We start from the raw sequence: 27,559 nt of genomic DNA on the forward strand, positions 1-27,559 counted from the left end.
TCACTGTTGGCTTCTGCCACAGTAGATAGATGTGAACCAGTGATCTGATCGGATGTGCTACATCCTATATAATATCCAACAATAAAGAATTTTGCGGATATGAATGTTGGGGTGCTTGGTACAGTAGGTAGGAAAGCATCTATAACAAAGAGGATTTAAAATAACAGCATGAATAGTGTCTGTCAATGCAGAAACAACATGGCCTCCACTTACCAGCTTAAGTTTAGGTGGCGTAATCGTAGGACATTAAATTGCAGCAAGGGTGGTTTAGGTTGGACTTTAGGAAAAACTTCCTAACTGTCAGGGTGGTTAAGCACTGAAATAAATTGCCTAGGGACGTTGTGGAATCTCCATCACTGGGGATTTTTAAGAGCAGGCTGGACTATCAGGAATGGTCTAGATAATACTCAGTACTGCCTTGAGTACAGGAACTGGACTAGATGACCTCTCGAGGTCCCTTCCAGTTCTATGATTCTATGACATGTAAGGGAAAAATATGGTGAAGCTCAGTGAGGTGAAAATAAAGCATTTCTTTAAACTGAGGCTACTGCACATGTGACTTATTCTATTTCTGTAACAAATTATTTAACACGACATTCTTTTGTGTGAAATAATAGAGCAATAATCTATGATTCTATGAAATAACCTGATGGTTACCAAGGAAATGAGAACCAACCAATTTAATTTCATTCTGTGTTACCTTAGGCATCTCTGGCATTTAGTAAAACAAACGATCTTCACATTCTTGTCTGCTTCCCTTCTGATTTTCAGTGAAGGAGTGAAGCATTTCCTATTCTGTAAATGTAGTTGCCCCATTAGTGCAGAGAAGCACTTTGTAAGAATGATACCCTTTGTGTTGCACCTCTCCTCCCCCTGTGAGTGTCACGGAAAATGTATTTGTCTTCCTGCTCAAGACCCTTCTGTGTATATTTTTAAGATTGAAGGTCTGACCCCAACAAAGAGTTCATTTCTGTCTTTTGGCTGCACCAGCTTACACAATTTATTTTATTTATTCTGTATAAATAACATGACAGTGAATCCCTGGCTAATTCTGCTTCCTTAACAGATATCTGTGCAGTACTGAAGAGATGATGCTTGAAAAGTTTGTCTACAGCTAATCAGTTGGAGCAGGTTTCCTTGCTGGTTTAAATTTGTATTTCTGCCCCTAATTGGGATACTTGTACTAAAGGGTACCAGCACTCACTGGCACTATTAAAATGTCACAGACAGCGTAGGTGTGGGCAATGCTGCAAACAAGAGATTCCTAGGAGAGTTCTCACAGGTGTGCAGCCAAGTAACACTGCTACTCCCAGACCGTCTTGACCTTGTAATGGAAAAAGAGAATCCATATCAAGCTGCTCCACAGCATAATCAATCACTAGACACATCAACTGCTCTGGCCATGAAGATTATATATAAATGTACAATATGAGGCTATAAAACTACAGGAGTGTGAGGGGGAGTGTTTGAAGTGAAGATTCCTACAGTTCTAGCCTACAACAATATATTTTATTTTTGCAAAATGAAGTATTCCCTCTTTGTGTAGTGTGACATTCTCTCTCTCTCTCTCTCTCTCACTCACACACACACACTTTTCTAAATGGAATTTAGCAGTTGTTTACATTAGAGGGACACGGTGTCAGAGATCATTGTGACAAATTTAATCTGCTACAGATTATGTACTGAAATACACAATATTCCAACACCCTATCTGCTCACAAGAATGGAGCAGGCAGACAGATCGGACAGCTGGTATAATATGTGGACACATGAACCCAGAACAAAAACACAGCTGTTGGATCTAATTTTAAACCTAACAGTCTTGATCGAGTGGCTTTAGGTCCTAATTGACTGGCTACGGCTAAATTATTAGTGGGAACGGGGAGAAGGAAGTTTGAAGATACTGGTGAAAAGCTTTTGATAAAGGCAAGATATATTTTCTCCAGTTATGGTTCGTCCATTTGTCACAGTAAGTATTGTGAATATTTAAGGAAAAAGTGACTGGAAATAAATTCCAACTGGTGTGTACCCTGTAACATTGCTTATATCAGTCAGCCATTCAGAGCCTTGATAACCAGAATGATATATTGCTTGTACATTTAAACTTTGTTTAAAGCATGTGGGAAAGCACAACTGTTATGTAAATTAGGGAACTATCTAGGAATGATTATATTTTTTTCAATGCCCTATTGAAGAATATATGGTCACAGTGTTAGTCACAGGGTTATTGCTGAGTTTTTACATCAGATGGCAGAAATGTAACAGGCATTCCTGTCACCTAAGAGTGCCATCTAGTGGACATTTACAAATCCAGATTTTTTTTTTTTTAAAGCATAGAGGATAAAAATAGGCAATAATATGCAAGTATCAATATTTTAAATTAGCTGGGTAAAATTTCTGATCATATAGTGACTTCTAAACATTTTCAGTCTTGTTTTCCATCTTCACAATTCTCAAATAACATTTTTTAAGAGAGGGAGAAGTTTGAGCCAGAGTAAGTATAAAGTTAAAAGTGGAGCAATAACACTGGTCTACAATTTTTGAGAAGTCATCTGCTTCAGAGATAAAATGTGATATTTATTATGTATTTTGATGTGCTGAATTCAAATATGACAATTAAAACAACTGATTGGCTACTGTTTCTAAGATATTTAAGTTTTTACATTTTATGTCTATGTATATTGTGTAGATAGTAGAGTTTTAATCATAAATTGTAAACCTAGGTCTTTTCATGTGTTTATGGTTGCTTTACATGATAATATTTCACCTGTCCTGTTTATGTAACACTTTAAAAATCAGCAAAAGGGTTATATAAATAAAATTTATTATAAAACAAAAGGCAAAAAAGTATTATGTACATAGTTTAGTCCTATTCAGTGTCTACTCGGCGCTTCTTGGCTTGTCTCTTGTATTCATTAAATGGAGCATCTCTTGCACTGTCCAGCAATAGTTTGCAAGCATTGATGGGCTCCATTTGCCCTGATAGCCTGCCAGGAGATTCCACTGCTGTAGTCTGGAGCCCAACAGCTCTGCCTTACTCTTGGGTAGTTCCAAATCCCTGACAAGGTCATTCAGTTCACCTTGTGTTATGAGGTGTGGTTCAGAGGAGGAGGATGGGAGAAAATGTGGGTCCTGTGACATTGATGGTTCAGGACCAGAAGTTTCATCCTCTTCCTCGTCTGACTCAAGTGAGAATGATTCTGGTGCATCAGGAACCGGCAGTCCTTCTCCGTGGGGTACTGGGCGTATAGCTGATGGAATTTTTGGATAATGCACAGTCCACTTTTTCTTCTTTGACACACCTTTCCCAACAGGAGGCACCATGCAGAAGTAACAATTGCTGGTATGATCTGTTGGCTCTCTCCAAATCATTGGCACTGCAAAAGGCATAGATTTCCTTTTCCTGTTCAACCACTGGCGAAGATTTGTTGCACAAGTGTTGCAGCGTATGTGTGGGGCCCACCTCTTGTCCTGATCTCCAATTTTGCAGCCAAAATAAAGGTGATAGGCTTTCTTAACCATAGTGATTATAGTGTGCTTTTGTGATGCAAAAGTCACTTCACCACCAACATAGCAGAAGTTATCTGCACTGTTCACACAAGTACGAGGCATCTCTGCTCACTTTGGCTAAACAGAAATGTGTCCCTTTGCAAAATCAAATACTGACAAATAAGAGAGCACAACACTGTATGATTTCTAGAGCTGATATAGGGCAATTTGTTCAGCAGGGTGATGTTAGCTTCATTATCATTGCATCATCCATGACTTCTAGGATTAACATGATGCAATTCATATCATGTTTGACGCAATACCAGCTTCAGATTGCATCATTCATTGTTTTGCCTAAAAAGCAAGTACTGTCCAAACCCAGTCATAGATTTATTCATAGAGCGAGTCAAAGATGTATTTTAGTCATTTCTGGTTTAAATTGAGATCCCTTCCCTTTATAATTCACTTATCCTCCGCCATTCCCAAGTCAAGGGTCGTATATAGTGACCCAATAGCATATCTTGAAAATTAGAGCCAATCAACAATTTTAAGCATCATTTTTGTTCTCAGTGACCCAGAATTAGTAAAGTTGGACTACATTTATTTCAGAAGCATTTTGGCTGTAGAGCAGTGTAATAGGGTGATAAAGTAAAGGGTCTTCTGTGTTTCTGTTTAGGAGGGATAACTTGGCTATGATAACTTGCTCTGGACTTGGCTATAAGGACTTGTGCTGAGTTGAAGATTCTCATCTTCTAGGACAAGCCAGTGCCACCCATATACTGGCTTTGGACATCTCCACTTTGTCCTTTTTTACCTGTTGAAGAAAAGCCGAATTGCCAGACATCAGAAATCAGAACAGATTTATGCTTTTTTTTGATTCTGGAGAGTCTCATATTTTTAAAGAATATTCAAGAAAAAAAACCCCAAGAATTTATATTAGTGTGGGCATACCAAGACAACTATTTGTCTTTACGCTTATAGGCCTTGAACACACTAGAATATTGATTTGGCTAAATGATATTTTAAGCAATCTATTTAAACTGTTTAAATCTATGCAATCCCTTAATACAGAGGCACTTAAAACCCCAGTTCAAATGTCTGAATTATCATATCATCAAGATTAAACACAAGATGCTCTAATGTGATTATATCAGTATTGCAGGTTGCAATGCTTATGATTAAGTGGTCTTTTTTAAAGAGGTAGGAGAAAGACAGGAAAAAATGAATTGTGTTCTCAAATTGCTCATGAAATTTTCCTTTCACAAAGCATTGTAGGTAAATCAAAAGACCCATGTACCCTCCTTGTTAGCATTACAGGATGGGGGAGGGCGGCAGGTGTGCTTGGCACATCTAGGAACATTGGTAGCTCATTTACCAGGAGGTCAGACTGAAATGAATGTGGGTCCCTTGTTTTGTTCAGATGAAATTAAACAGTGCTAGTGGAGCCCCCTTTAATTTGCAATTTCTTAGCTTTTGTGTGTCTGAAGACAGTTGTGTTAATTCCAATAATATATAATTTAAGGCACAGTAATAAAGATTTCAAGATAACTGCCTGTGATGCTTGCTTCACTCTATAAACTATTAGAGTTTATTTCTTGTGCTTCCTTTCTCAGGTGTTGCCATACTGTCTAATATTGTTATCTTCAACAGGCAAGTACAGAGCCCGCAAAGTTCAAAAAGGAAGATCAAAAAGGTCGAAGTGCATTGCTAGCAGATATTCAGCAAGGGGCTCGCTTAAGGAAAGTTACCCAAATCAACGACCGAAGTGCACCACACATTGAAAGTAAGTGTGCAGCTTTGTCAACTCTGAACAAGGAGCCCAGGCCCAGGCCTGCCAAACTCTTGGCCTGAGTAGTCCTGTAGAAGCCAGTTAGACCGCTTGTATGACTACGGGTCTGCAAAATTAGTCAGGGTCTTAAGTTTGTCTAAGGCCAACTTTAGTATGCACAACCAGGGCCGGCGCAACCCATTAGGTGACCTAGGCGGTCGCCTAGGGCACTAGCATTTGGGGGGCAGCAACCGCGGCGGCCAGATCTTCATCCGCTTCTGTCGGGGGCGGGACCTGCCGCCGCCTAGGGTGCCAAAAAAGCTGGCAGCATTCCTGTGCACAACTACTGAGGAGAGAGCCTGATTTGCCAAATTTAGAACCCACTCAAATAACAAATCTGGAACCTATAATTTAAGCATTTTATAGCACCCTAAGTGTACTACAGTAGACATTTCACAGTCAAAATTGAATTTACACTCGTCCCTGAAGAGCTTACATTCTAAATGAGACTGTTCAGAGTAGAATTTGTCGACTGTGGAAAAATTAGGAGATCTTTTTTCCTTCCATGTTTTGCTTTATTTATCTGATAACTCCTAGAAGCAGAGCTACTCTGAAACAAGAGCATTTATTGTCTGCCTAGCACAGGTTTCCATTTAGTTACAAATACATTATTTTTATTAAATTACCCCTAGCAAACTGATTTTAAATTTAAAAGGTAAAGAATAGTTTTAAAATGAGTTCTAGAGGTTCTAGAGACACCTGTGGGTCATTCCATTCTCACACAAACCACTTCCAGGCTTCTGAGTAACGGTTGGCAATTTGCCAGAATTTTCTCCAGCATCTCTCACACTGAAAGAAAGAGTGTTATATATGTATGACAGCTTTAATCTGTGCTGGATACCAGCCTGATCCACGGGGAAGTGATTTGCAGATTAGCTGGACCCAGCAAAAATAGTGCATTCTTAAGAGATTACAAGTGACTTCTGTCACTATCAGCTGTGCTTCAGAATTGTATGAAAGATTAAAATCTGAATTTTTTAATGATAGTTTAACAGCTCATCACAAAATGACGGCTGAATACTAGGCTAAAATGTCTTAGCATTATTGAAGCACCAGAGGGTGCTGTGCTCTAAGATGTTGATTAAATAGTAAAGTTAGCACTTTTGCACCCTCAGTAACTTTCCTTGCTGTATATGTTAAAACAACAAAATCGGAGGCTGCTGTTTGCTGGTGTTAGCCCTTTGGAAAGCCTGAATGTAGACAACAAAACACATCTGTAAACTCCTTCTCTCCTTGTAACAGAACCCAGAGGACCTAACAGAGATGGAGGTGGCCCAGCAACCAGCAAAAGTGGTGCTCAGCCATCATTGGGGGGCTTGTTTGCAGGTGGCTTTCCCATGCTGAAACCGGTTGGCCAAAGAGACATGACGGGTAAGGACACTTTTCTGTAGGAAAGAACAGACTAATGAAACGGAGATTGTAATGTGAAGTAAAAAGACTCCATATAGCTTTTGTCATCGTTTTTTAAACCTTTGATTTATTTTGGCACTAAACTAATACAGCCCTTTATGCACACCTGAATCCTCCTTGTCTGTGCCTCTGCCCTTAAATGCTAAATAGTAAACCCTCCAGACCAATAAGAAAAATTGCCTAATATCTAGATACTGTATGCTTTTAATCCAGTTCCTCAGATCTACTGCGCTACAGATGTGCATATTGCTTTAGAGGCACATAATAAAAATCCCTGCCCTCTGGAGCTTACAAAGTTAGACCTTGATCTAGCAAATTACTTAGGGCCAGACTGGTGGGATTTTCAAAAGTGCCTGTACACCTAGCTCCCATTTATTTCAATAGGCACTTTTGATGATCTCACTAAGTGCCCGGAATCAATGGGACTTGGGCATCTAAGTAATTTTTTATGAATATTTCAGCCATAAGCAGCTATCTAATTTTAAGCATGTGGCCTTTCACATTGACTTGAATGGGGCTAGTTGCATACTTAGGCGCATGTTTAAGTGCTGTGCTGGACTGCGGCCCAAGGAACTAAATCTCCATACCCCCGATCACATGTGTAGTCCCACTGATTTAAACGGAACTGCTTGGGTGTGTGGGGGCTACTCCTGTGAATGTATGTTTGTAAGGAAGCCCCAAGTAAGACATGACACAGTAACAGTAACAAAAGTAGGGGGGAAAGTGGTGTGAAGGCTGAAAGTGGTAACACTAAAGGAGTGTGAGTTATGCTTTAGTTGTGCTCTTGTTAATGTTTTGTAGTCTTTATATCAAATATTTAATTATAATTGTGTTATTATATTGGTAATTTGTGGGCGTTAATGAATGCTAAGGCCCTATCTTCAAAGGAGGAATTTTCCAAAAATTTCCCACTGTTTTTGAGATCCAGTTAGCTCCAGGGGTACAAATAGTGTAGACAGAGAGCCTGTTACTGCCACTGTTTTATGTACCACCTCACCTAATCTTTCTCAGAGGAGTTGCTTTTAAGGCACAGTTGACCCCAAGCTTGTTAACACTAATGCAGCTGAACTGCTGTTGGTAAAGGTGGGAAATTTTGAAAAATGGCCCTAATCTCGATGGTGCCTAAGAGTTCAGTATTAGAAGTGAGCTGAGAAATGAGTCTAGAAGGTTGCATGATCTCAACAACATGTTCACTTTTAGTCATCCCAATCTTGGCATAACTGCAAGGGTAGATATCATATACACTGTATCTTAGGGTACATTGAATTATTCACCTAATGCTTTTAAAACAAGTACTCAGGCCTTGGCTACACTGGTGCTTTACAGCGCTGCAACTTTCTCGCTCAAGGATGTGAAAAAACACACCCCTGAGCGCAGCAAGTTACAGCGCTGCAAAGCGCCAGTGTAAACAGTGCCACAGCGCTGGGAGTGCGGCTCCCAGCGCTGCAAGCTAATCCCCACGGGGAGGTGGAGTATGCGCAGCGCTGGGAGAGCTCTCTCCCAGCGCTGGTGCCACGACCACACTCACACTTCAGAGCACTGCTGCGGCAGCGCTTTGAAGTTTCGAGTATAGCCATACTCTTAGAAATTGAAACTAGAACCTGCAGAACTTCCTCAGTCACTTTTCTAGTGGCTTTTATATAGACCTGTTTCTCCATGTATAAGAGGAGTTAGCTTTCAGGATCTGGTTACCCTGTTGTGATCAGGCTATCACCATAGGTTATAGAAGGGTCATCTTCACAGATAATGGGCTTCATGTCTCCATTTACTCTATTCTCTCTCTAATGTGATATGGAATTGAAATTGTCACTGTGATTGGTTAAGCCACTAGTAAATTGATTCCTCCCCTGCCCCCAATACAAACCACAAAATTGTCTCAATTTCCTGTGGCAGTCAGGAGACAAACCTTTCTGAACCAGGAATGCAAATGAACAAGCGTTTTATAAGATTTCCTAGGTGGACCTAGAGACAGGAGTTAAAATTAAAACCTGAGCATGAAAACATTAATTTTATTTCATTTCCTCTGATAGTTTTGCAATATGCTGGACCAGGATCAGTAACACATTCTGGATGCACTGTGTTAGTAATGCACAGTCTGGATGCATTGTGTTAGTAACATGAAGCTCTGTGGAAAATATTAGTTGAATTTCTTGAAAATGTGTCAATAAACTAATCACTCAATTAAGTGAAAATGTCCTGGGATGGTTAATTAGAATTGAAACTGATCTTCTCGCTCCGGGGCTGTGTGTGTAAGTTTAGGGGAGCTATGGATTCAAATATATTGCCTTTATCAATAGAAAATAAATGCTTGCTTGATAGTTGGACCTTCTGAAACAGTAAATGGGCTTGTCATAGAACTGCTTCCTAATCACTGTAGGCTGCTGTGGTTGCCAAAATGGTGGAGTTGCTCTTTCAGAACTAAGGTGGGCTCCGACACTCGGCATCCTGTGTGCCTGCTGTGTCCACGTAGCCCTGGTGTATGTGGCTGAAATAGCCACAAAGTTATAGAGCCAACCTTTTTGTTATGGCCCACCCCAAAAATCCATGGGATGGAAAGATCCCCACAGAGCACATCTGCACACTGTGCAGGAAGTGAAGTGTGCACATTTGCCGCATTGGAACCACACTATTTCTGTGGCCTATTGTGTCTTCCCCATCCACTGATGAAGAAGGATTTTCCCAGTATGATTGAAGTTTGGGACAGAGCTGAATCAGCACACAGAGGAAGGTATTGTACCAGAGTTGTTGGTTTTGAGAATTTGGTTTATAACATTAGCTCTGCAGCCAGATTTGCAAACTGATGAATCTGGGGCCTCCCAGTCAGAGTTAAAAAATCATGATGTGCATCACCTGCCATCAGAAGCTGAGAAAGGAGAATTGGAATAACACCTGCATTTTTTAATTGGCCATTGTAAAAGGCAGACTAAGTGAAATACTCTAAAAAAGCAACTTTCTGAGTGGACCAAGTCAGTCTCGAGGGCTTATGCCAGACAGGAGCAGGCATGAGCAATTTTTAAAACCGTGTGCTGTATTGGGTACCAACCCACATGCTGTTCTTAAGGCACTTGTCTGTCTTTTCATCTCTTTCTGCCTTGTGCAGAATGGAAAGCCTGTATCATGAGCTATCACTTACGACCTCCAGAATTTTCCCTAGAGTAGTTTTTCCCCTCAGGTTTGTCAAGCTCTCACATAAGGGAGTACTAAAATGGCTGATAAACTGGAGAATGTTAAGAGGAAAATGAACAAGTGTCTCCTGTACCAAAGCCTTGCAACCCAGCCTGGTTATTTGGGGGGGGGGGGGGGGGGCGTGGTCTCTCTATTTCATTGCAAGCCTCTCAACCACTTTCCGCAGCAGTCATGGTCTCCACAGCTATTTCTCTTATTAGCTGGACCCCACTGATCTCAAGGCATAGAGGTCGTGAGAAGTAAGGTGAGGTCTCCCTTCATAGTGGCTCTGGGATTCATGAAAGGGGGGCTATCAAAGTCCAATCTGCAGCGGGCCACAGCATTGACAGAGGTGACTGGTTTGGAGGCACAGGTTGGTTTGAGAGAAATGGCCTTGCTCCTAGGTGGCTGAAATTTCATTTAAATGCCCTAGAGCCAAGCACCATGAGAAGGGCCCTGCTTTTCATTCCTCTTTTAGTACTACCATGGTGGTATTAGACATAATACCATGGTAGTACTCTAGCCACAGAGACCAAGGGGAATCAGAAGCCTTCTCTCCAGCTAGCACTAACAGGCTGGATGGCTTTGTCCTCAGGGCTTTCCACAGCATGGGAAAGTGTTACCGGATTTATTGAGTGGTTATTGATTATATTGACTGTTAAGAGTTTCCAGCTAGTCACTGGTTAAACTTCTGAGGTTCAAAAGGTTCTAGTCCCAGAATCAGGTGGAACAGAATTCAGATTAAGTTCAGTGTCTGGGAACCCCGACGTGCCCAATGGCGACACTTGCACTGAGGGCAGAGCAAAGCTTTCAATACTTTTATTAGCACAATTAGTAAAAAAACATATGTTCCAAACCAAATGAGATGGTAGCTACAGTGTAAAATCAGGCTGATGTCCTTTGCACATACAGTCATATTTCTCATGGAGACCTAGTGGTGATCCACAAGGGTCCCACCCTGCCTCTGGCATACCAAGCGAGTTCGGTAGTCAAGATCTCGAGGCGTACGTGGTGGTTTGGCCTATTATAGGGTCTGTTGGCTGTAATGAATTATCATATTAATGCCTGGCCTCCTTTGTCCATAACTAGCTTCCTTGCCCTAATAATGTGTGCATGTTTTTATTCTATGGGTTAGTATATTAATGATCCCAACTTATTATCCTATACATCAGTTTGTTGCTGGCAAGTTCATGGTTATGCATTTGCAGATGTTTCAGTCCTAAAATATCCAAAGGTGGTATCAGTTTGATTTCCTGTAGTTACTTGTGTCATTTTATACAAGCTTTTAGCAAAATCCCCTATATAGCCCAGTGCTGGTTCCCCAATAGATTAGGGTCGCTGTTAGGCAACTCACTTATGATAAATCTCAGATGCCTCAAAGCCTTATGCTAGCTGCTTAAATTAATGTCTTACAGGCTGTAGGTTTCTTGCATTACTGCTAAATAAAATACCTTTAATCTAACTCTGTGGGCTGCAGAAAGGTAAGTCTTCAAACAGATTGGTTGCACAGAAGCCCACTTCCCTACAGAGAATGGGCACACTTCCTGTTTCATGGGAAAACTGAGTCAAAGAAATGAAGTGACTTGCCCACGGTCACCTAGCAGGCCAGTGGCAGAGGTCTCCTGAGTCTCAGTCCAATCCCCTGGAATACACCGCCTTCTCAACCCCCTTAAGTTAGAGATTATCCATTGCAGAAATACTATTTACGGCACCTGCGTGGTGGAGGAGTGTCGAATCCCTTGCAGTGTTTTAGTAAAAGTTTTATTGGGCAAATAGGACCAGCTCCTTTTGTGCACTATTTTTATCTGACGATTTGAAACCATGCTTACCTGGTGGTCTTTAATGATCTGCCTTGAGGCTTGTGGTTTTGTTTTCCAGCTAGCAAGGCTGGGCAGCTGCCTGGAGTACGAGTGCCTCCTCCAAAGTCTCCAGCCCCATTGAACAGCAATGCCAAAGCAAGCAGTCATGTTTCAAGTCTGCCTGATTGTCCAAGAGCAGCACACCCATCGGAGCTATCCAGTGGGCCACGAGCAGGACCAGCTCGGCCCTGCATGCTTGCCCCTCCCCCACCTCCACCAGTTTCTAGCAAACCTTCCCTTGTTTTCCCACCTCCTCCACCTCTTCCCTCTCCTCTGGAAAAACCTGCAAAAGTGTCACCCCTGAATTTGGTGGCTCCACCACCACCACCTCTTCCTCCTCCTCCTCCTCCTCAGAGTGACAAGCCTGCCAAGGTTCAAGCAACAGCTTTGTACCTGCCGCCTCCTCCCCTGCCCCTGGCACCACCTTGTGGATTGCCAGTCAGAACAACTGACTTTACTAGTACTTCTCTCCTGCACCCTGATTTGAGGGATTATCCACCTCCAACTCCTCCCCCGCCTCCACCACCACTGCCTCCTACTTCTTCACCCAGGGGATCCTTGCCGCTGCCACCCTCCCCTACCTTTAACAGTGCTGTGAACAGCCAAGACATTCCACCCGCACTGCCCCCCAAATCTCCACACTTGCTCTTCCAAAAACCTGGTATTCAGTCCGTGCCTCTTCCTCCTGCCCCACCCTTCTCTCAGCCAGCTTCAGCAGTGCAGAAAAAGAGACAAGGCAGAGGTGCAGGTAAGTTTTGAAAATGAGTTTTCAAACTACACAAGACTACAGAAAAATACAGCCCTAGTCTGGGAGCTACAGTGGCAGGAGAAGACAGGATGTCTGGAGCCGCAGGATCTAGCCTGCAAGTGTAGACAGGATCTCTGAACTTGGGAGCATAGATCACTGAGTTCCCAGTGAGAGCAATTGCCCCTGCTGTGGGTCTGTCTGCCACACTGCTGAGAAAACTAGTCTGTGCTTGGTTTTCTCTTCCTGAGAGCTGAGCAGTGCAGCAGGTTGGAACCAACTTTGGGATAATAAGTATTAAGTGGATTTCCTGGGGAATCCCAAGGGAGAGATTAATTCAAATTCCAGTTATGCAAAAACCCAGCTTTTTGAAGCTATGCCCTTAGGGAGAGGGTCATTGTCTGCTGACTGCCTGTTACAGAAGGCCAAGATCAAAGGGCCCAAGCTTTATTTATTTATTTTTTAAAAGGCTGATCTGCCCAGACTGGGTTCTTGATATAAGATAGATGAGCTTGTAACCATGGGGAAAACCTAGTTGTTGGTTTCAAAGGAATAAAACCTACCAGGGCCCTAGTTTGGAGTGATCTGTGGTAGGCTTTTTAGCATGCATGTAAGTTCTTTTATTGTTTTAATGTTTTCTCTGTAATGCTTTTACCTTAAGAATAAATGCGATTGCTTATAACAGTGGAAAATACTCTAGTCATGACCCTATGAGAAAAAGCAAAGCACAGGCACTGGCCTTTTGTAGCTGTCTGGCTTGCTGAAGATATCACAGTGTAAAGCCGGGAGCTGTGAAGCCTTAAAATCCCTGGTCAGCAGAGTGAGAGGCAGGTTTCTGCTCTAGAGAGGTGACATCAGAGAACCAGAACCCTAAAGCGGGTGCCCTTTGTGGATCATGGAGGGGGAATAGAGGAGCAATTACCCTGAAACTGTGACATATAGGGTGGCAGTGTGTGTGAGATCTATGACTGTGTGAATTTCTGTAAGTGCCAATGGCAGTGAAAGAAGCATAGAAGGGCAAAGCACAGAGAAATGTTGCATAGTCTTTACAGGAAAGGAACAGTGAAAAGAAAGAGGAAAATGAGTCATGAACAACTGAAGAGAAGACAGCTGGTTGAACTATGTAGAGAAAGGCAGCTCAACACTGAAGAGTAGACAAAGGCAAAGCTAATGAACTTGCTATATTCTGATGAGAAAGAGGAGTGATGGGTCAGGTTCACAAAGAAAATCCAGCCCACTGACAGAGTCCAGCAGGCAGGAAAAATCTTAGAGCCAACTCCTTGGAGAGAAACAGGGAAGAGGTTGATAGAAAGAGCCTCCATGCTCCATCCAGACCAAATCCATCATTGCAACAGGGATCGGGGACAGATCTACAGGCAGACCTAGAGAGGATACAGGTGGAGAGGGGCAGACGGCATCTGGAAATCCAGCTACTTGTAGACCAGAAGTGCTAGTAGGAAAAAATAGGAAATTGGGTTTGTGAGATTGAGAAATATGCAGCTCCCCATAATAAAAACCAGCTAAAGGATATGGTTTGAACTTTACATATTGGCAGCAATGGGTAGAGAGAGCAATTAATTGACTATTTTTTTAAAGCTAAGGAAAACACCCTTTAAATGTAATAGGTCAGGTATTCAGAGATAGTGATGAGTATAGAATAGATGGAATAACTCCAGCAGTAATGCTTGGAATGTGGGAGCTATAAAATAACCTACTGCCATGGTGCCATTTGGCTTTGAACAAAACATTGTCTCGGGTCTAAGGTCCAATCAGTTCATTTTTCAAAGGAATGTCTTAAGAACTCATGCATCCATTACTGTATCTTTATGTGCGGTTTGCTTCTTTTTAAGTAAGCAACACTGGGAAGTTAATTCCGCCTCCGCTGCCTCCAGCAAGATCACCATCAACTGAGCTTACGAACAAGTGTCCATATACCCAAGTTTCATCATGGCCAGCTGCACATGAGCCCTATCCACAGCACAGAAATGGAAACATGCACATCATTGGTAGTATTTTCTAAATTAATCTTCTTTGCTGTACTTGAAAGATTTCAACACAAAAGCCTGATAAGTATACATACTACCAAAATCCCTTCTCACAAATCTTACAGTGATTGTGAAAGTCCAGTATGCACAAAGTCTACTGTGAAAAAGCAGAGAGATCTTGAGAGATGCTCTGTAGTGTTCCCCTGTAGAAGAGCCTTATACAACAATAAAGTTATAACTTTTCATTAGGTTTTTGGACTGAGAGAATAGAAAAGTAGACAGCTGTTGTAAAATTCTGCAGGACAGTGCAAAATGCTATACAAAAGTAATAACTTTCTGTTAAATTATATTGGGTTTTAGAGTAATATCTACAGAACCCTAGTGGTTCCATCCCCGTTAAATTCTATAGGACAGAGGTTCCCAGGGGCACATTTTTGTGGTTTGGTGAGTTGGCTGTTTGTTTTATCTTTGTTTCTAGCTGCTTCAGTACTCTAAAGCCAGGTGAGAATACATCAAATACTGTCCTAGCCAGAGCCATCCCTTGGGTAGGGTGAATTAGGGCGACTGCTGCAGGCTGCACACTTTGGGGGGCCCTACGGGCTGGTGCAGTTGGCCAGTGTGGTCGGTTCTGGACACGATGGGTTTGTCCCGGAAGTGACAGATTCATCACTTCTGCCCCAGGCCCTGCACTCCCTTAGGGACAGCCCTGGTCCTAACATCATTGTAAAAAATTGCTGTGGTTGCCACAGGCATGTTATATGATTAGTATTGGAATGGTGCAGTTGTGAATGAAAAAGGGTGATTAACCAGATAATTCCGCTTAAGATGGAGTTTTTCCACAGTATGAACCACTGTAAATGTCACTGGGGTATCAGTCAGGCACTTCAACTATAATAGTTAACTGGATCAGCAATTTTCTTCCAGTGATAATCCAGCTTTGTTAAGGGTAGCTAGAGTTTATTTTCCTGATAGACTTTTTTTTTTTTTAAATTTTCTAGATGACTTTGAGTCTAAGTTTACTTTCCATTCTGTGGAAGAATTCCCCCCTCCTGATGAATTCAAGCCATTTCAGAGAATTTATCCCAGCAAGGAACCTAGAGGTAGGTGTAGAAGAATCTTGTACATGCATGACAGGATTAATGCTGTTTTTTCAACATTGTTAAAAATGTTGATGTGAATATAAACAAACACTGGGCAACAATTTAGTGTGAAATTATGATTGAGTTATTAGGATACACTGAAAGTATATCATGATTGTTGTATCTTTGGGATTCATTATAAAGTGTTCCTAGAAAAAGACCAAACATGGCTGACATGCCACCAGTTTCATTGTATTCATTACATTCTTCAAGTAGGAAGCTCTTAACGTTAAAAATAATGTTACATAAGCAGACTTAGCATAGTCTTGACCCAACCTTAATGTGTTCATAAACTGGTGAGATCAGAAATGAATTGTGGTTTAATACTGAACCTGTAATCACTATATTCAAATATAAAAGACAGTTCCAAGTTTTCAAACCTGAGTGCTTGAAGTTGTATCCTAACTCTGTATTTTGGCACCTAAATAAGAATGTCAGATTCTCAGAAGCACCAATACGCTGGGAGATACAGATGCTCAGCCTTTGAAAATCATATCACTGTGTTTTGGGAGCACGTCACCCACTCAGTTTTGAAAATGGGCATTTATAAATAGATGAATAAAATCACACAAGTTCCTGTTCTAACCATACAGGTTACTATTTGTATAGATCCCATGTGTTCTGTATTATGTTAGACAACTCCCTCCCCCCCAAATTTTCATCCTCACACTACTTTTCTTAGGCTGTTCCCATAGAATATCAGGATTGGAAGGGACCTCAGGAGGTAATCCAACCCCCTGCTCTAATCAGGACCAGTCCCCGACTAAATCATCCCAGCCAGGGCTTTGACAAGCCTGACCTTAAAAACCTCTAAGGAAGGAGAAGTTTTTATGCAGGGCCATTCTTTGAAGTACTGTAAGCATATACAGAAACAACAGACATAATGTAATTGATGGTATCCTATGTATCTTACAGATACCCCTAAAAATCCTCCACTAAGAACACATGTGAGATGAGAAGATCCCTCTAACAGACCTCTGGTGCAGCACTACACAGGAGGAGTGAAGATAACAAGATAATGTATGAAACAGAGGAGGTTTTGTTAAATGAGTAGAGATTGTATTTTAACAATCAAATGATGCAGTGTTGGACCTGATTTGATATTTTTAAAACTGGAAAAGAAATACTTTAATTATGTATTCTCTGAACTAGCCTAGTCATCATATGGCAATAGAGGAGAGCGCTGGCACAGGCTTTTAAATTATTGTTGGATACTTTACTTCAGGAATTTTTAAAACCAAGCACCATGAGATTTAAATTCTTTAGTAGTGTTCACTATGTAATTCTCATTCAGATCATCAAGAGATCATCTCAAACAGTATTCCATGCATTAAATACACTCCGATATTTTTCTTTGTCACCTTTTAAATATTTTTAGTATTCCCCCCAGAGAGCTCTAATTATATTTACAGGAGTTTTCAATTAATTATCTGAAAATAAGATACTATATATTGTATGGTTATTGGCATGACTCTGTAATCTCATTGTAAGTTACTTTGCTACCTGTTTCCTATCTACCCACCACACTGCTGCAAAATGGCCTCTCCTTCATTACTGCCACATACAGGTCCATAATTACAGGGATTTATTGGTCAAACATATCTATAGGCAGGAGAAAGGTTCTGCGGACACCACTGCACACAGTATGCTATTCTATCTCAGATTTGCTAGTGGGTGTGCCCGTCAGAAGGGAATGAGCTAGAACATGACTGCCTGGGCTGGACTGCCTAACAGCATTGCCATCAGGGCCAGCTCCAGGCCCCAGCGTGGCAAGCGCGTGCTTGGGGCGGCATGCTGCAGGGGGGTGCTCTGCTGGTTGCTGGGAGGGCGGCAGGTGGCTCCGGTGGACCTCCCGCAGGCATGCCTGCGGAGGGTCCGCTGGTCCCACGGCTCCGCTGGAGCATCTTCAGGCACGCCTGTGGGAGGTCCACCGGAGCCGCGGGACCAGGCGAGTGGCAGAGTGCCCCCCACGGTGTGCCGCCGTGCTTGGAGCAGCAAAATGGCTAGAGCCGGCCCTGATTGCCATGCATTGGCTTTTCCAAAGTGCTTCTCCTGAGATCAGAAAGCAAAACTGGGATGAATGCATTTGCCAATAAGTAGCAAAGAATCCTGTGGCACCTTATAGACTAACAGACGTTTTGGAGCATGAGCTTTCGTGGGTGATTGGTGAGAATGAACAATACCAATAACATGCATCTGACGAAGTGGGTATTCACCCATGAAAGCTCATGCTCCAAAATGTCTGTTAGTCTATAAGGTGCCACAGGATTCTTTGCTGCTTTTACAGATCCAGACTAACATGGCTACCCCTCTGATACTTGCCAATAAGTGTTAGTTTAAGGGCACAGCTGGACCATCATGTCTCTAAAATGTGACCCTTTTGTACAGTACAGATTTTCTCTTTAAATATTGCTGCTGCTAGCCAGGAACCCACCTGCCACTTGTTTGACAGGCTTTCTAGACATTCATCCTCTCTCTCCCCACCCCCACATTACCCCCAACATGCCCCTGTCCAGTTAGCTAAAGAAGCTTTTAATAGCTAAATACTAGAAAGAAGACAACTAGTATTGTTCATTCTCACCAATCTCTTTTGAACGTCTCTGGAAACAATTGCCAGAAGTCCTCCTTTATTTATATGCTCCATGCAGCTCTTTTCACCCAAATACTAAATGCGAGCCATGAAGGGGTGCAGTCTGGAACTGCAGATTGATTCGCAAGATACTGTACCTCAGTTTGCCACAGGCACCAAAAACTCTCCTCCCCCTTCTGCCAGTTGCCATGGCTGACAGGATACCTTAATTACCTCACTGGAAATCAGACTTTTCCTTGTAGGTGCACCCATAGGTTGGCTTGTCTCTGATTGGCTTAAAGTTATACAATTAAAATGGTCAGGTTAAGGGTGCTTCTGTCAGTCTTTTAATTCACATGTGTTTCCTTTGGAGACTCTCAATTTCAGGACCTTAGTCCTGAGTTTCCACAAAGTGGCCTTAATCTCTTGTTTTTCAGGAGCCCAGGAGTATGGGGGTGCCTGAAATCATTCCAGAGGTTCTGCACTCTGGCAGGCACCTTCTCATTAATCCTCCTCTTTCCAGGGGGGGCTGAACAGAACTGATTCTGCAAGCAGTAGCCAGGAGGGGGAGCAGCAGGCTGTAGATCGGAGGAGGAGGGAGGTAGGAAACTCTCCCCGGTTGGCTAGAAAAGGATCAAGATTCTGGCTTCCACTTCTCAGTACAGAGAACCTGGGCCCCTCCCTAGGTTAGCAGAGGTGGTAGTGATCTCCAATGGAGGAAACTCAGATGTGGAACCAGAGCAGGGTAGATTTTAGGAGAATGGCTAGATTTGATGGTGGGGGCTGGGGAAAACTGATGGGAGTTATAACTATTCAAATATGCATATGAAATTAAAGCCTTATTTGCATAAACTCTGCAGCATCTCAACTTGCAAATATAGCAGGTATGTTAAATCCAGTTTAGGACTGTAGTTCTGCCCTTTTGCTGTCTATCTCTGGATAGTGCCTTTCTCTGCAAAGTTAGCTAGTAGCCTTGTCACCACCACGTAAATACTAAGGAAGGCAGAAGTGGTCATGCTCTTGCAACTAGCTGGACTTTAAGGACATCAGGTAAATAAGATCCCAGCAACTCAGCTGTGGACAGTTGGGGGTGGGGAAGTTCACATGGCACCTGCCTGGTCAACAAAAAAGAAGGTAACTGTGTGTGGAATCATTCACGGATGGATAAGTGGGCTGCAGTTACCTATATATGCTTAATATACTACCCCTGTGAAGGGTTTGGGATCAGATTCGTCAGTGAACTCTGGCAGTTTGAGAGCTACTTTGCATTGGTGGAGCCGCAGACCACAGCAGTGAATCTGGCCCTGAGTCTGATTGGACAGAGGAGGTACAGAGGGAGGTTCTGGAGCCATTGAATTATCTCCTGGAAGAAAAGCTTTTCCAGCTGTAGAATGCAGCAGCACCATAGGGCTTCTAAAACGTAACCCCCTCCTGGCTTTTTTTTCTTGCTTGTACTGATCCCTTAATAAATAGTTTGCCTGTGTGTATGACATATTGAAAAATAAATGCTGTCACCAGTATTGTAATTACAGTAAAATGTAATAAAGTCAAATTTAGGTAGGCATCAACATGGGCATTGCAACTTTTCTTACAGAAGGTCTAATACGAGGCTATTCAGGAACAGTATTCTGCTACAGTATTGTAGTCATTGTGCATTAAAAGCAAATGTAGAGTATGACCTCTTGCCTATTCTCATCTGTACTGGAACCTGTAATACTGTGTAACAAATATTTTATAAGGATTTAAAAAAATATATTTATTAAAGTGTCTCTTGGTAGATTAGTTCCTCCTTTGTACTTTACCTTATGTGCGTTAAATGGAGATGGCTTAATACTGTTTCACTAAGATGAGTGAGTGGTGGTACTTCTCTAAACCATGCCTCAGCTTTAAGGGCCTAGATCAGGTGCCTCAGCTCCCTATATAATGAATGTGGAAAGAGAGGCACATCAGTTAACAGGTTTCACAAAACCCAGCACCCTAGGTCAGTGTTTCTCAAACATGGCCAGGGGCTTTTTGTGCGGCCACAATCTCCTAGGTGGTGATATGCCCCGGAGGGTAGAGATGACAAAGCATTGGCTCCTTCCCCACCCTCCCTGTTGCTCCTGGATGCGTTGCCCTGGTCCACCTCTTGAGACAGGTGGGGCACAATGCTGCAGGAGCAAGGTGAGTTGACCCACTTTGGGAGAAGGGGTTTTGGGTGGCAGGCTCCAGCAGCTCCAGCCACACAGCCCTGGCCTTCAGCTGCAGGGCTTCAGCCCCTAGTTCTGGTAGGTACTGACCCGCGACTCCTGTCCTGGGCTCTGGCCATGCAGTGGCAGATGCTGTCCCCAGGCACTGACCCCCCGCTGCACAGCACCAGGTTCTAAGCACAGGGCTTTGGGCACCAGTCTCCGGTTCTGGCTGCAGGGCTTTTGGCTATGCAGGGGTGGGCACTGGTTCTGGTCCTGGCCTCTGGCCACACAGTGGTAGGCACTGGCTCCAGCCCCAAGCTGTGCAGCAGCAGGTTCCAACTGCAGTGTTTCAGGTGCAGACCCTCGGCTCCAGCTGCATGGCCCTGGTGCTGATCCCCTGCCCCAGCCACGTGGCAGCAGGTGCTAACAGACAGCTCTGATCCTGGGAACTGGCGCTGACCCCGGCCGCTCAGCAGCCAGCACTGGCTCCAGCTACACAATGGAGGCGTTGACTCCTGGTTCCGGCTTCAGGTTCTGGCCATGTGGCAGTAGGCAGAGGTCCTGGATGCTGAGCCATAGCTCTGGCTGTGCAGCAACAGGCTCTAATCTCTGGCTCTGGCCACGCAGTTCCTGTCTCTGGCTCTGGGAGGGGCACTGAGCCTTGGCCCTGGTCACATGGCAGCAAACACCAACCCCTGGCTCCAGCCATGCAGCAGCAGGCTCATAGCCCTTACCCCTGGTCCCTGCTGCCTCCCGTGCCCTGCATCGATCCCACCATCTCTGGCCTCTTCTGCATCCCACTTTGATCTCCCCCATTCAGGGCTGGGTCCTGGGGCTTGCATGGATTGGTTAATAACCCTTTTCTCAGCAAGTATCACTTTTCACAGCAGACTTACTAGCTCTCTGAGAGGCTGTGAAAAGTGATGATCTTAAACATGCAAGTATCATGCATGCTTTTCACAGCACCAAAGCAGCAGACATTTTGTGACTGGCAGGATCCTTAAATCTGGGGTTTAAGTACTTAAATCTTTTGTGAATCTAGCCTTAACTATTTAAAATTCCTCTGTACTCAAAACTTCATCCCACTATATTTTTATACAAGGCATGATGCTGGCTGACTTTCCCATGCTTTCCATGTGTTCAGATGTGTAAAGGAAGTGGCTGTTGACTACCAGAGGCTGAGGTAGCAGGCAACTTTGACCTCCATGTACTGAATAATACTGTGCTGCATTACATTGTTGTGCTGGTGTACATACATGAATGTGCCCATAGAAATTTAAAAACATGGAAGATGATACAAACACCTAGGGGTTCCCTCCCACCCCCCAACAAAACCAAGTTCTTTTCACTACTCCTACAGTTTGGTGGTTCAGCATCCATGACTGAGTCCTTGATGCTTCTGCCCAGTCAGTAAGGCACTGACTCAACTAACACTCTCAATCAGTAGCTGAAGAGTGTCTCAACCTCAGCCCACCTCCTTTTTTTTTTATGCACTATATGCATGAAGGCAATGGCCAGAGAGCACCTGGCTCAAAGGGACTTGCAGAGTGAATTTTTTTGTATAAAATACTTAGTAACTGGCTCATGGTGCTGAAATGAGTTTACTTATTAATTTTGCCAAACAGCAGTTCCCAACAGATACATAATTCCCACAGGATGATTGATTGCAAACCTATACGTATTAGTTCCCTCAAGAAATTTAGCCAAACAAGCTTTGCAGTGTCTTGATTCAGTCTGAAGGCCTACATCTTGACACCCTTCCCCCCAGACTGGCAACAAGGCTGATGTGTGAAAATAGCTGCATGAGATGATGGGTGCTAGCTGCAGAGAACAATACAAAACAGTGCACTCTATTTCAAGTGGGCATCTTTACTCTCTGCCCCCTTTGGCTCAACATAGCTAAGCCAGAATTTAGAGTGAATGTGAAACAATGCCTCTGTGCCACCCACTCCACTGGCTTTGAAGTTTAGTGTCTTTATCCTGAAAGCATTAAACACATCTTTAAAATTAAGCAAGTCAGCACAGGTATGTTAATTTATAACATACTATGTTTCACATATCATAGAATCATAGAATATCAGGGTTGGACAGGACCTCAGGAGGTCATCAAGTCCAAGCCCCTGCTCAAAGCAGGACCAACTCCCAACATGACATGTAATGCTTGTCAACATCATTCAGGGCAGGTTTAGTACAAGAGCTTATTTGAGTTGTGGACAATCAGGGTACATCTACACAACAAATGGCAGCCTGCACCCAGGAGTCTCTGAGCCTGGGTTAACGGACTCAGGCTTGCACTACACTACTATAAATAGCTATGTAGATGTTCAGGCCCAGACTCTGAAGTCCAGGATTGGGGGGGTGAGTTTCAGAGCCTAAGCTCCAGCTTATGCTGCAATGTCTACACCAGTGTCTTTAGCACTGGAGCACAAGCCCAAGGTCTGTTGCCCCAGGCGCTGTAATTCTATGCCACAGGCTGTGGGATAAAGCCTTGGAGGCACCAATCCTGCAAGTGACTTCATGCAAGAGCATCCCTGAACTACATCAAGCCCCACTGAAGTCAAGAAGATTTGGGAGGCGAGTAAGTTGCAGGATCAGAACCTTAATGTGCAAGAATGAGAACACGAGCATTTTCATCGCAGTTGTGTGCTTTTAGAGCAGAAGACATCTCCCTTCTAAGCAGAACTCCTGTCTTACAACTAGAGAGGAGCCGAGTACAATATCCAGTTGGGGAATTCGATTTTTCTCTTTTTAACCATGGCTGCAGTACACAGAGTGCACTTACAGAGGCAACATGGAGGATCAACTTGTTTTAAAAAAAAGTTGACCACAAGGGTCAAGACATTTTACTTACTTGTTTCACATAAGTGGACCAGATCTTCTTCAGTGAATCAGGCCTTGGCTACACTGGCGCTTTCCAGCGCTGCAACTTTCTCGCTCAGGGGTGTGAAAAAAACACACCCCTGAGCGCTGCAAGATACAGCGCTGTAAAGCACCAGTGTAAACAGTGCCTGTCATAAATGGATAGTTAAGAGTTAATAGAACAGAAGTACTTCATGTCTCTCTTGCCTGGAAAGGGTTAACAAAATCAGTGAGCCTGGCTGTCGCCTGACCAGAGGACCAATCAGGGGACAGGATACTTTCAAATCTTGAGGGAGGGAAGTTTTTGTGTGCGCTGTTAGAATTTGGTTCTTGTTCACTCTGGGGGCTCAGAGGGACCAGACGTGCAACCAGGTTTCTCTCCAATCTCTCCGATACAGGCTCTAATAAGTTCAGAATAGTGAGTACTAGGTAGATAAGGCAAGTTAGGCTTATGTTTGTATTCTCTATTTGCAAATGTGTATTTGGCTGGAAGGAGTTCAAATTTGTATTTTGCTGAAAAGATTTTTAATTAGTACTTGTATACTTAGGCTGGGAGGGTATTCCCAGTGTCTATAGCTAAAAGACCCTGTACCTATTCCATTTTAAATTTAAAAAGATAATTTTTATTGTTTTTTCTTTCTTTAATTAAAAGCTTTTCTTGTTTAAGAACCTGATTGTTTTTTTATTGTGGTGAGACCCCAGGAGACTGGGTCTGGATCCACCAGGGAATTGGTGGGGAGAAAGGAGGGAAGGGGGAGAGAAAGGTTAATTTTCTCTTTGTGTTAGGATTACTTTCTCTCTCAGGAAGAGTCTGGGAAGGGGAAAGAGAAGGTGATTTTTCCTCTCTGTTTAAAGACTCAAGGAGTTTGAATCACAGTGATCTTCCAGGGTAACCCAGGGAGGGGAAGCCTGGGAGATGCTACGGTGAGGGAAAGGGTTTACTTTCCTTGTGTTAAGATCCAGAGGGTCTGGGTCTTGGGAGTCCCCGGGCAAGGTTTTGGGGGACCAGAGTGTACCAGGCACTGGAATTCCTGGTTGGTGGCAGCGCTACAAGTACTAAGCAGGTAATTGAGCTTAGAGGAGTTCATGCTGGTACCCTATCTTTGGACACTAAGGTTCAGAGTGGGGAATTATACCATGACAGTGCCCCAGTGCTGGGAGCACGGCTCCCAGTGCTGCAAGCTAATCCCCATGAGGAGGTGGAGTACGTGCAGCGCTGAGAGAGCTCTCTCCCAGCGCTGGCACTGCGACCACACACACACTTCAAAGCGCTGCCGCGGCAGCGCTTTGAAGTTTCAAGTGTAGCCAAGCCCTCAGTATATACTCTGATATTTCCAAGAGCATATACTTATGTTAATTTACCACAACACTGCCTAGGCAACATAGAACATGATTACACACATCAAATTAGTCATTTACACGTAAGAGAATCCAACACATTAGTGCAAAAGGCACAATAATCACTGCCTGCCTGTATTTCCCTAATGCACAAGCCTGTCCAGCCAGTTGCTGGTATTCCATGGTTTGGGTGTAGTTTTAAAATCTCTGTGGAATATATGAAATGGTTGGCACTGACATTCACAGCGTAACATTTTTGGGACAGTGTGTGCCAAGGAAAGTTCTTTTCATCTTCCTTTTATTTCAGAATCTGACAAACTTTAAACTCCAATTTGTCTTTACTTGGATATGTTTACATTACATTTACCTTGCTTTGGCACACATGTATTTGTATTATATATTCTGCTGAACACTGGCCTCTTTGGCACATCTTAAATTATGGATGCAGTTTTTTGGAATATGCACAATATTGCTCTGGCTGTTTTAAATCACTAATGCTCCAATGTACAGCAGCTGTGGCAAAATGGCCAATATTGGTATGGTGGAGTCCATGCTTTTCATGGGCGGGGGAAAGACTAGGACACCACCCCTGACCCCTGCGTTTGGGGCACAAAGGGCCCCACTAGTGGCCCAGGAAGGTGGTAGAGGAGGGAAGCGGTTTGGATTTGCTCCTCACTCTAAGCCCCAGCCCCTCTCAACCCCTGCAGGTTTCTTGTCTTTGACACTGTGGGAAGGCATCTCCCTTCCTCCCATTCTCTGGTCTTTCAAGTCTCAGCAACACAGCTCCAAACTCCAGGCCTCTCTCCTTTCTCACACCACCCTCTGCCTCAAGCAGGGAGGTTTTATTAGGTTTCTCATAGGGCCTTAACTGACTACAGGTGTTCTAATCAACCTGAACTAACCTTCCGTAGTCTACAGGGAACCACGCCTTAATTAGGCTAGGATTTATGTATTGCCCCTCTCCCACGGCTCCCTGGCCCTGCTGTATCACACATCATATTACGAGAATTACAGAAACAACTATATAAATCATATCATTTTATAGTGCATCTCATGCACTGTAAAATGTCATAGTACACAGTGGCTCACCTCTGAATAGTTACTGAAGTTACCTGGATACTTTGTGTAGTGGCCACTGTCTTATACTTGGAGTGGCAGCTACACCGTCTAAGAGACATGTTCAGTGTTACCTGCAAAGTCAAGGGCATGGAGTGTAGGACTCCTAGAAAGGCGTGGATCACCTTTGTTTCCATTTCAAGCAAGCTGGAATTGTAGTACTTATGGAAGAAGGGGGGTGAATTAAAAAAACAGACACACAAAACGCCCAAAAAGGGATACAAAGAGAAGTAAAGGGGAAGAACAATAACAATCAGAAAATCAGTTTGAGCCCAGATGTATTTCACTGGCAGATCTTTTTGAAATTGTATTCTACAATAGCCTGGATTGATTTATTTAGGTATTTATACCTACACTTGTATTTTTCACTTTATGCATCTGATGAAGTGGGTTCTAGCCCATGAAAGCTTACACTCAAATAAATTTGTTCGTCTCTAAGGTGCCAAAAGGATTCCTTAGTGGTTTGTTTTTTTTCCTGGATTGATACTGTTGTTTGAAGAGATCTGATAAAGCCACTACAGGATTTTAATAGAAAGCAAGTAAACTGAAAGGGATAATTTTATGGCTGTATATGGTTTGTGTAGCCACAGCACAAATATAGACTTAAGTGTCTGCAGAATGGATTTATAGCTGGAAGTGGCAGATGAAGCATTAGTAAAAACTTCCTTAAACTGTGTTTGTAAGATGTTTGACTCTGATTCCAAGCAGCTGAGAGCTACGTATTTTGTAGGGGTTGGGTGCAGCCCCAAACACACTATCTGTGTCAAAAGAGTGGTAAACTGATGCTCCCCTTCTGAGAAACTTCAGTTCCTCAGTGAGGGCTTCTCTCAATCATCAACCTCCCTCCAAAATAAAAACTTTTTTGTTCATGCTGCTGAAATATTTTAGTGGATGGGAATTAACACCTTGTCCCCACCCAGCTCTAATATTGTCCTTTGTGTCATGAGTTAAGAAGGTTTCCTTGATCAATGCTCACTCTCTACACTAGATTAACTTCTTGAAGTAAAGGAGTTAGGGCAAGAGCACACGAAAAGTAGATAATCACTGGAGTCACATGAATCCAAATCTGAATCTAGATGGTGAAATGGTGTGCTGATGAAAAACTGCAGATAAACCATTTGCATCCTCCTCTCTGCAGGTTGTAAAGGAGTAACATTCAGATCATCACTTCACTGTCAATTTATGCCTTGCAAGGCATAAGCAACAGCTCAGTCACAATCACTTCCTTTTTCTTGTACTAACTAACTGGGATTTCTTCTGGCTGTAAACAGCATATACCATTTGGAGATCTCACTGAATTGTCTTTCATATGGCAAAATAGTCCCACAGCCAAACTACTGTCCCTAATTTTATTTTCAATGCCCAGCTTCTAGTCTAACAAAAAAAGAGTTCTGACTGAGTTGTCACTGCATTGATGTGTCTATCAAAGCTGCCTTACAGTCATTTCATTATATAATATACTAGGCACTCAGTTTGATTCTGCCTGCAATACACAGTACTATGAATCTTAGGGTTTTTTTTTTCTTTCCCTATCAGGCATCACAAGTGCAATCGTCATTTTTCCAATGTCTGAATAGGTGAGGGCAGCACTGAGCCCAGGGGGCATAATTCTGCTCATGTGTTCTGGCATAAGTCAGAGTGACTCCATTGCAGCCAACTGTTACATAGGCAAGCTCAGACCCAGGCTTTCGCTTTAATTCAGACTGTCAGGTGCTGCTGTTTTTGTTTTTAAAACCACTGTCATTTCCAATGTGAAGTGGTAAGCATACATGTACCTGGTGACATTCTAAGCATTTGAGCTTTGCTACCTATCCTGAGCTATACAGGGGGAAATAAAACAAAAACATTTGTTTGCTTTAAAAGATTATACGGAAATTACACTGGAA

The 27,559-nt window shown here is 43.0% G+C and overlaps 1 protein-coding gene across 2 annotated transcripts in view; it reads left to right on the forward strand.

The window, feature by feature from the left end:
* The window catches only part of WIPF3 (WAS/WASL interacting protein family member 3), a 37,605-nt gene extending 17,649 nt beyond the window's left edge, over window positions 1-19,956 (forward strand). Inside the window, exons 1-7 of one of the 2 annotated variants that reach the window (XM_050938676.1) lie at window positions 1,619-1,969; window positions 5,140-5,272; window positions 6,560-6,688; window positions 11,771-12,499; window positions 14,347-14,502; window positions 15,480-15,581; window positions 16,536-19,956. In XM_050938676.1, the coding sequence (XP_050794633.1) occupies window positions 1,949-1,969; window positions 5,140-5,272; window positions 6,560-6,688; window positions 11,771-12,499; window positions 14,347-14,502; window positions 15,480-15,581; window positions 16,536-16,576 (1,311 nt within the window). In that variant the 5' untranslated portion in view covers window positions 1,619-1,948 and the 3' untranslated portion in view covers window positions 16,577-19,956. Of the gene's footprint in view, window positions 1-1,618; window positions 1,970-5,139; window positions 5,273-6,559; window positions 6,689-11,770; window positions 12,500-14,346; window positions 14,503-15,479; window positions 15,582-16,535 lie in introns of those variants that run through there. The other variant, XM_050938675.1, reaches the window with a different exon arrangement.
* Window positions 19,957-27,559: the final 7,603 nt, after the last annotated feature.

Source organism: Gopherus flavomarginatus, chromosome 2, assembly GCF_025201925.1.
Source record: "Gopherus flavomarginatus isolate rGopFla2 chromosome 2, rGopFla2.mat.asm, whole genome shotgun sequence".
In the NCBI taxonomy this organism is placed as follows: domain Eukaryota; kingdom Metazoa; phylum Chordata; order Testudines; family Testudinidae; genus Gopherus; species Gopherus flavomarginatus.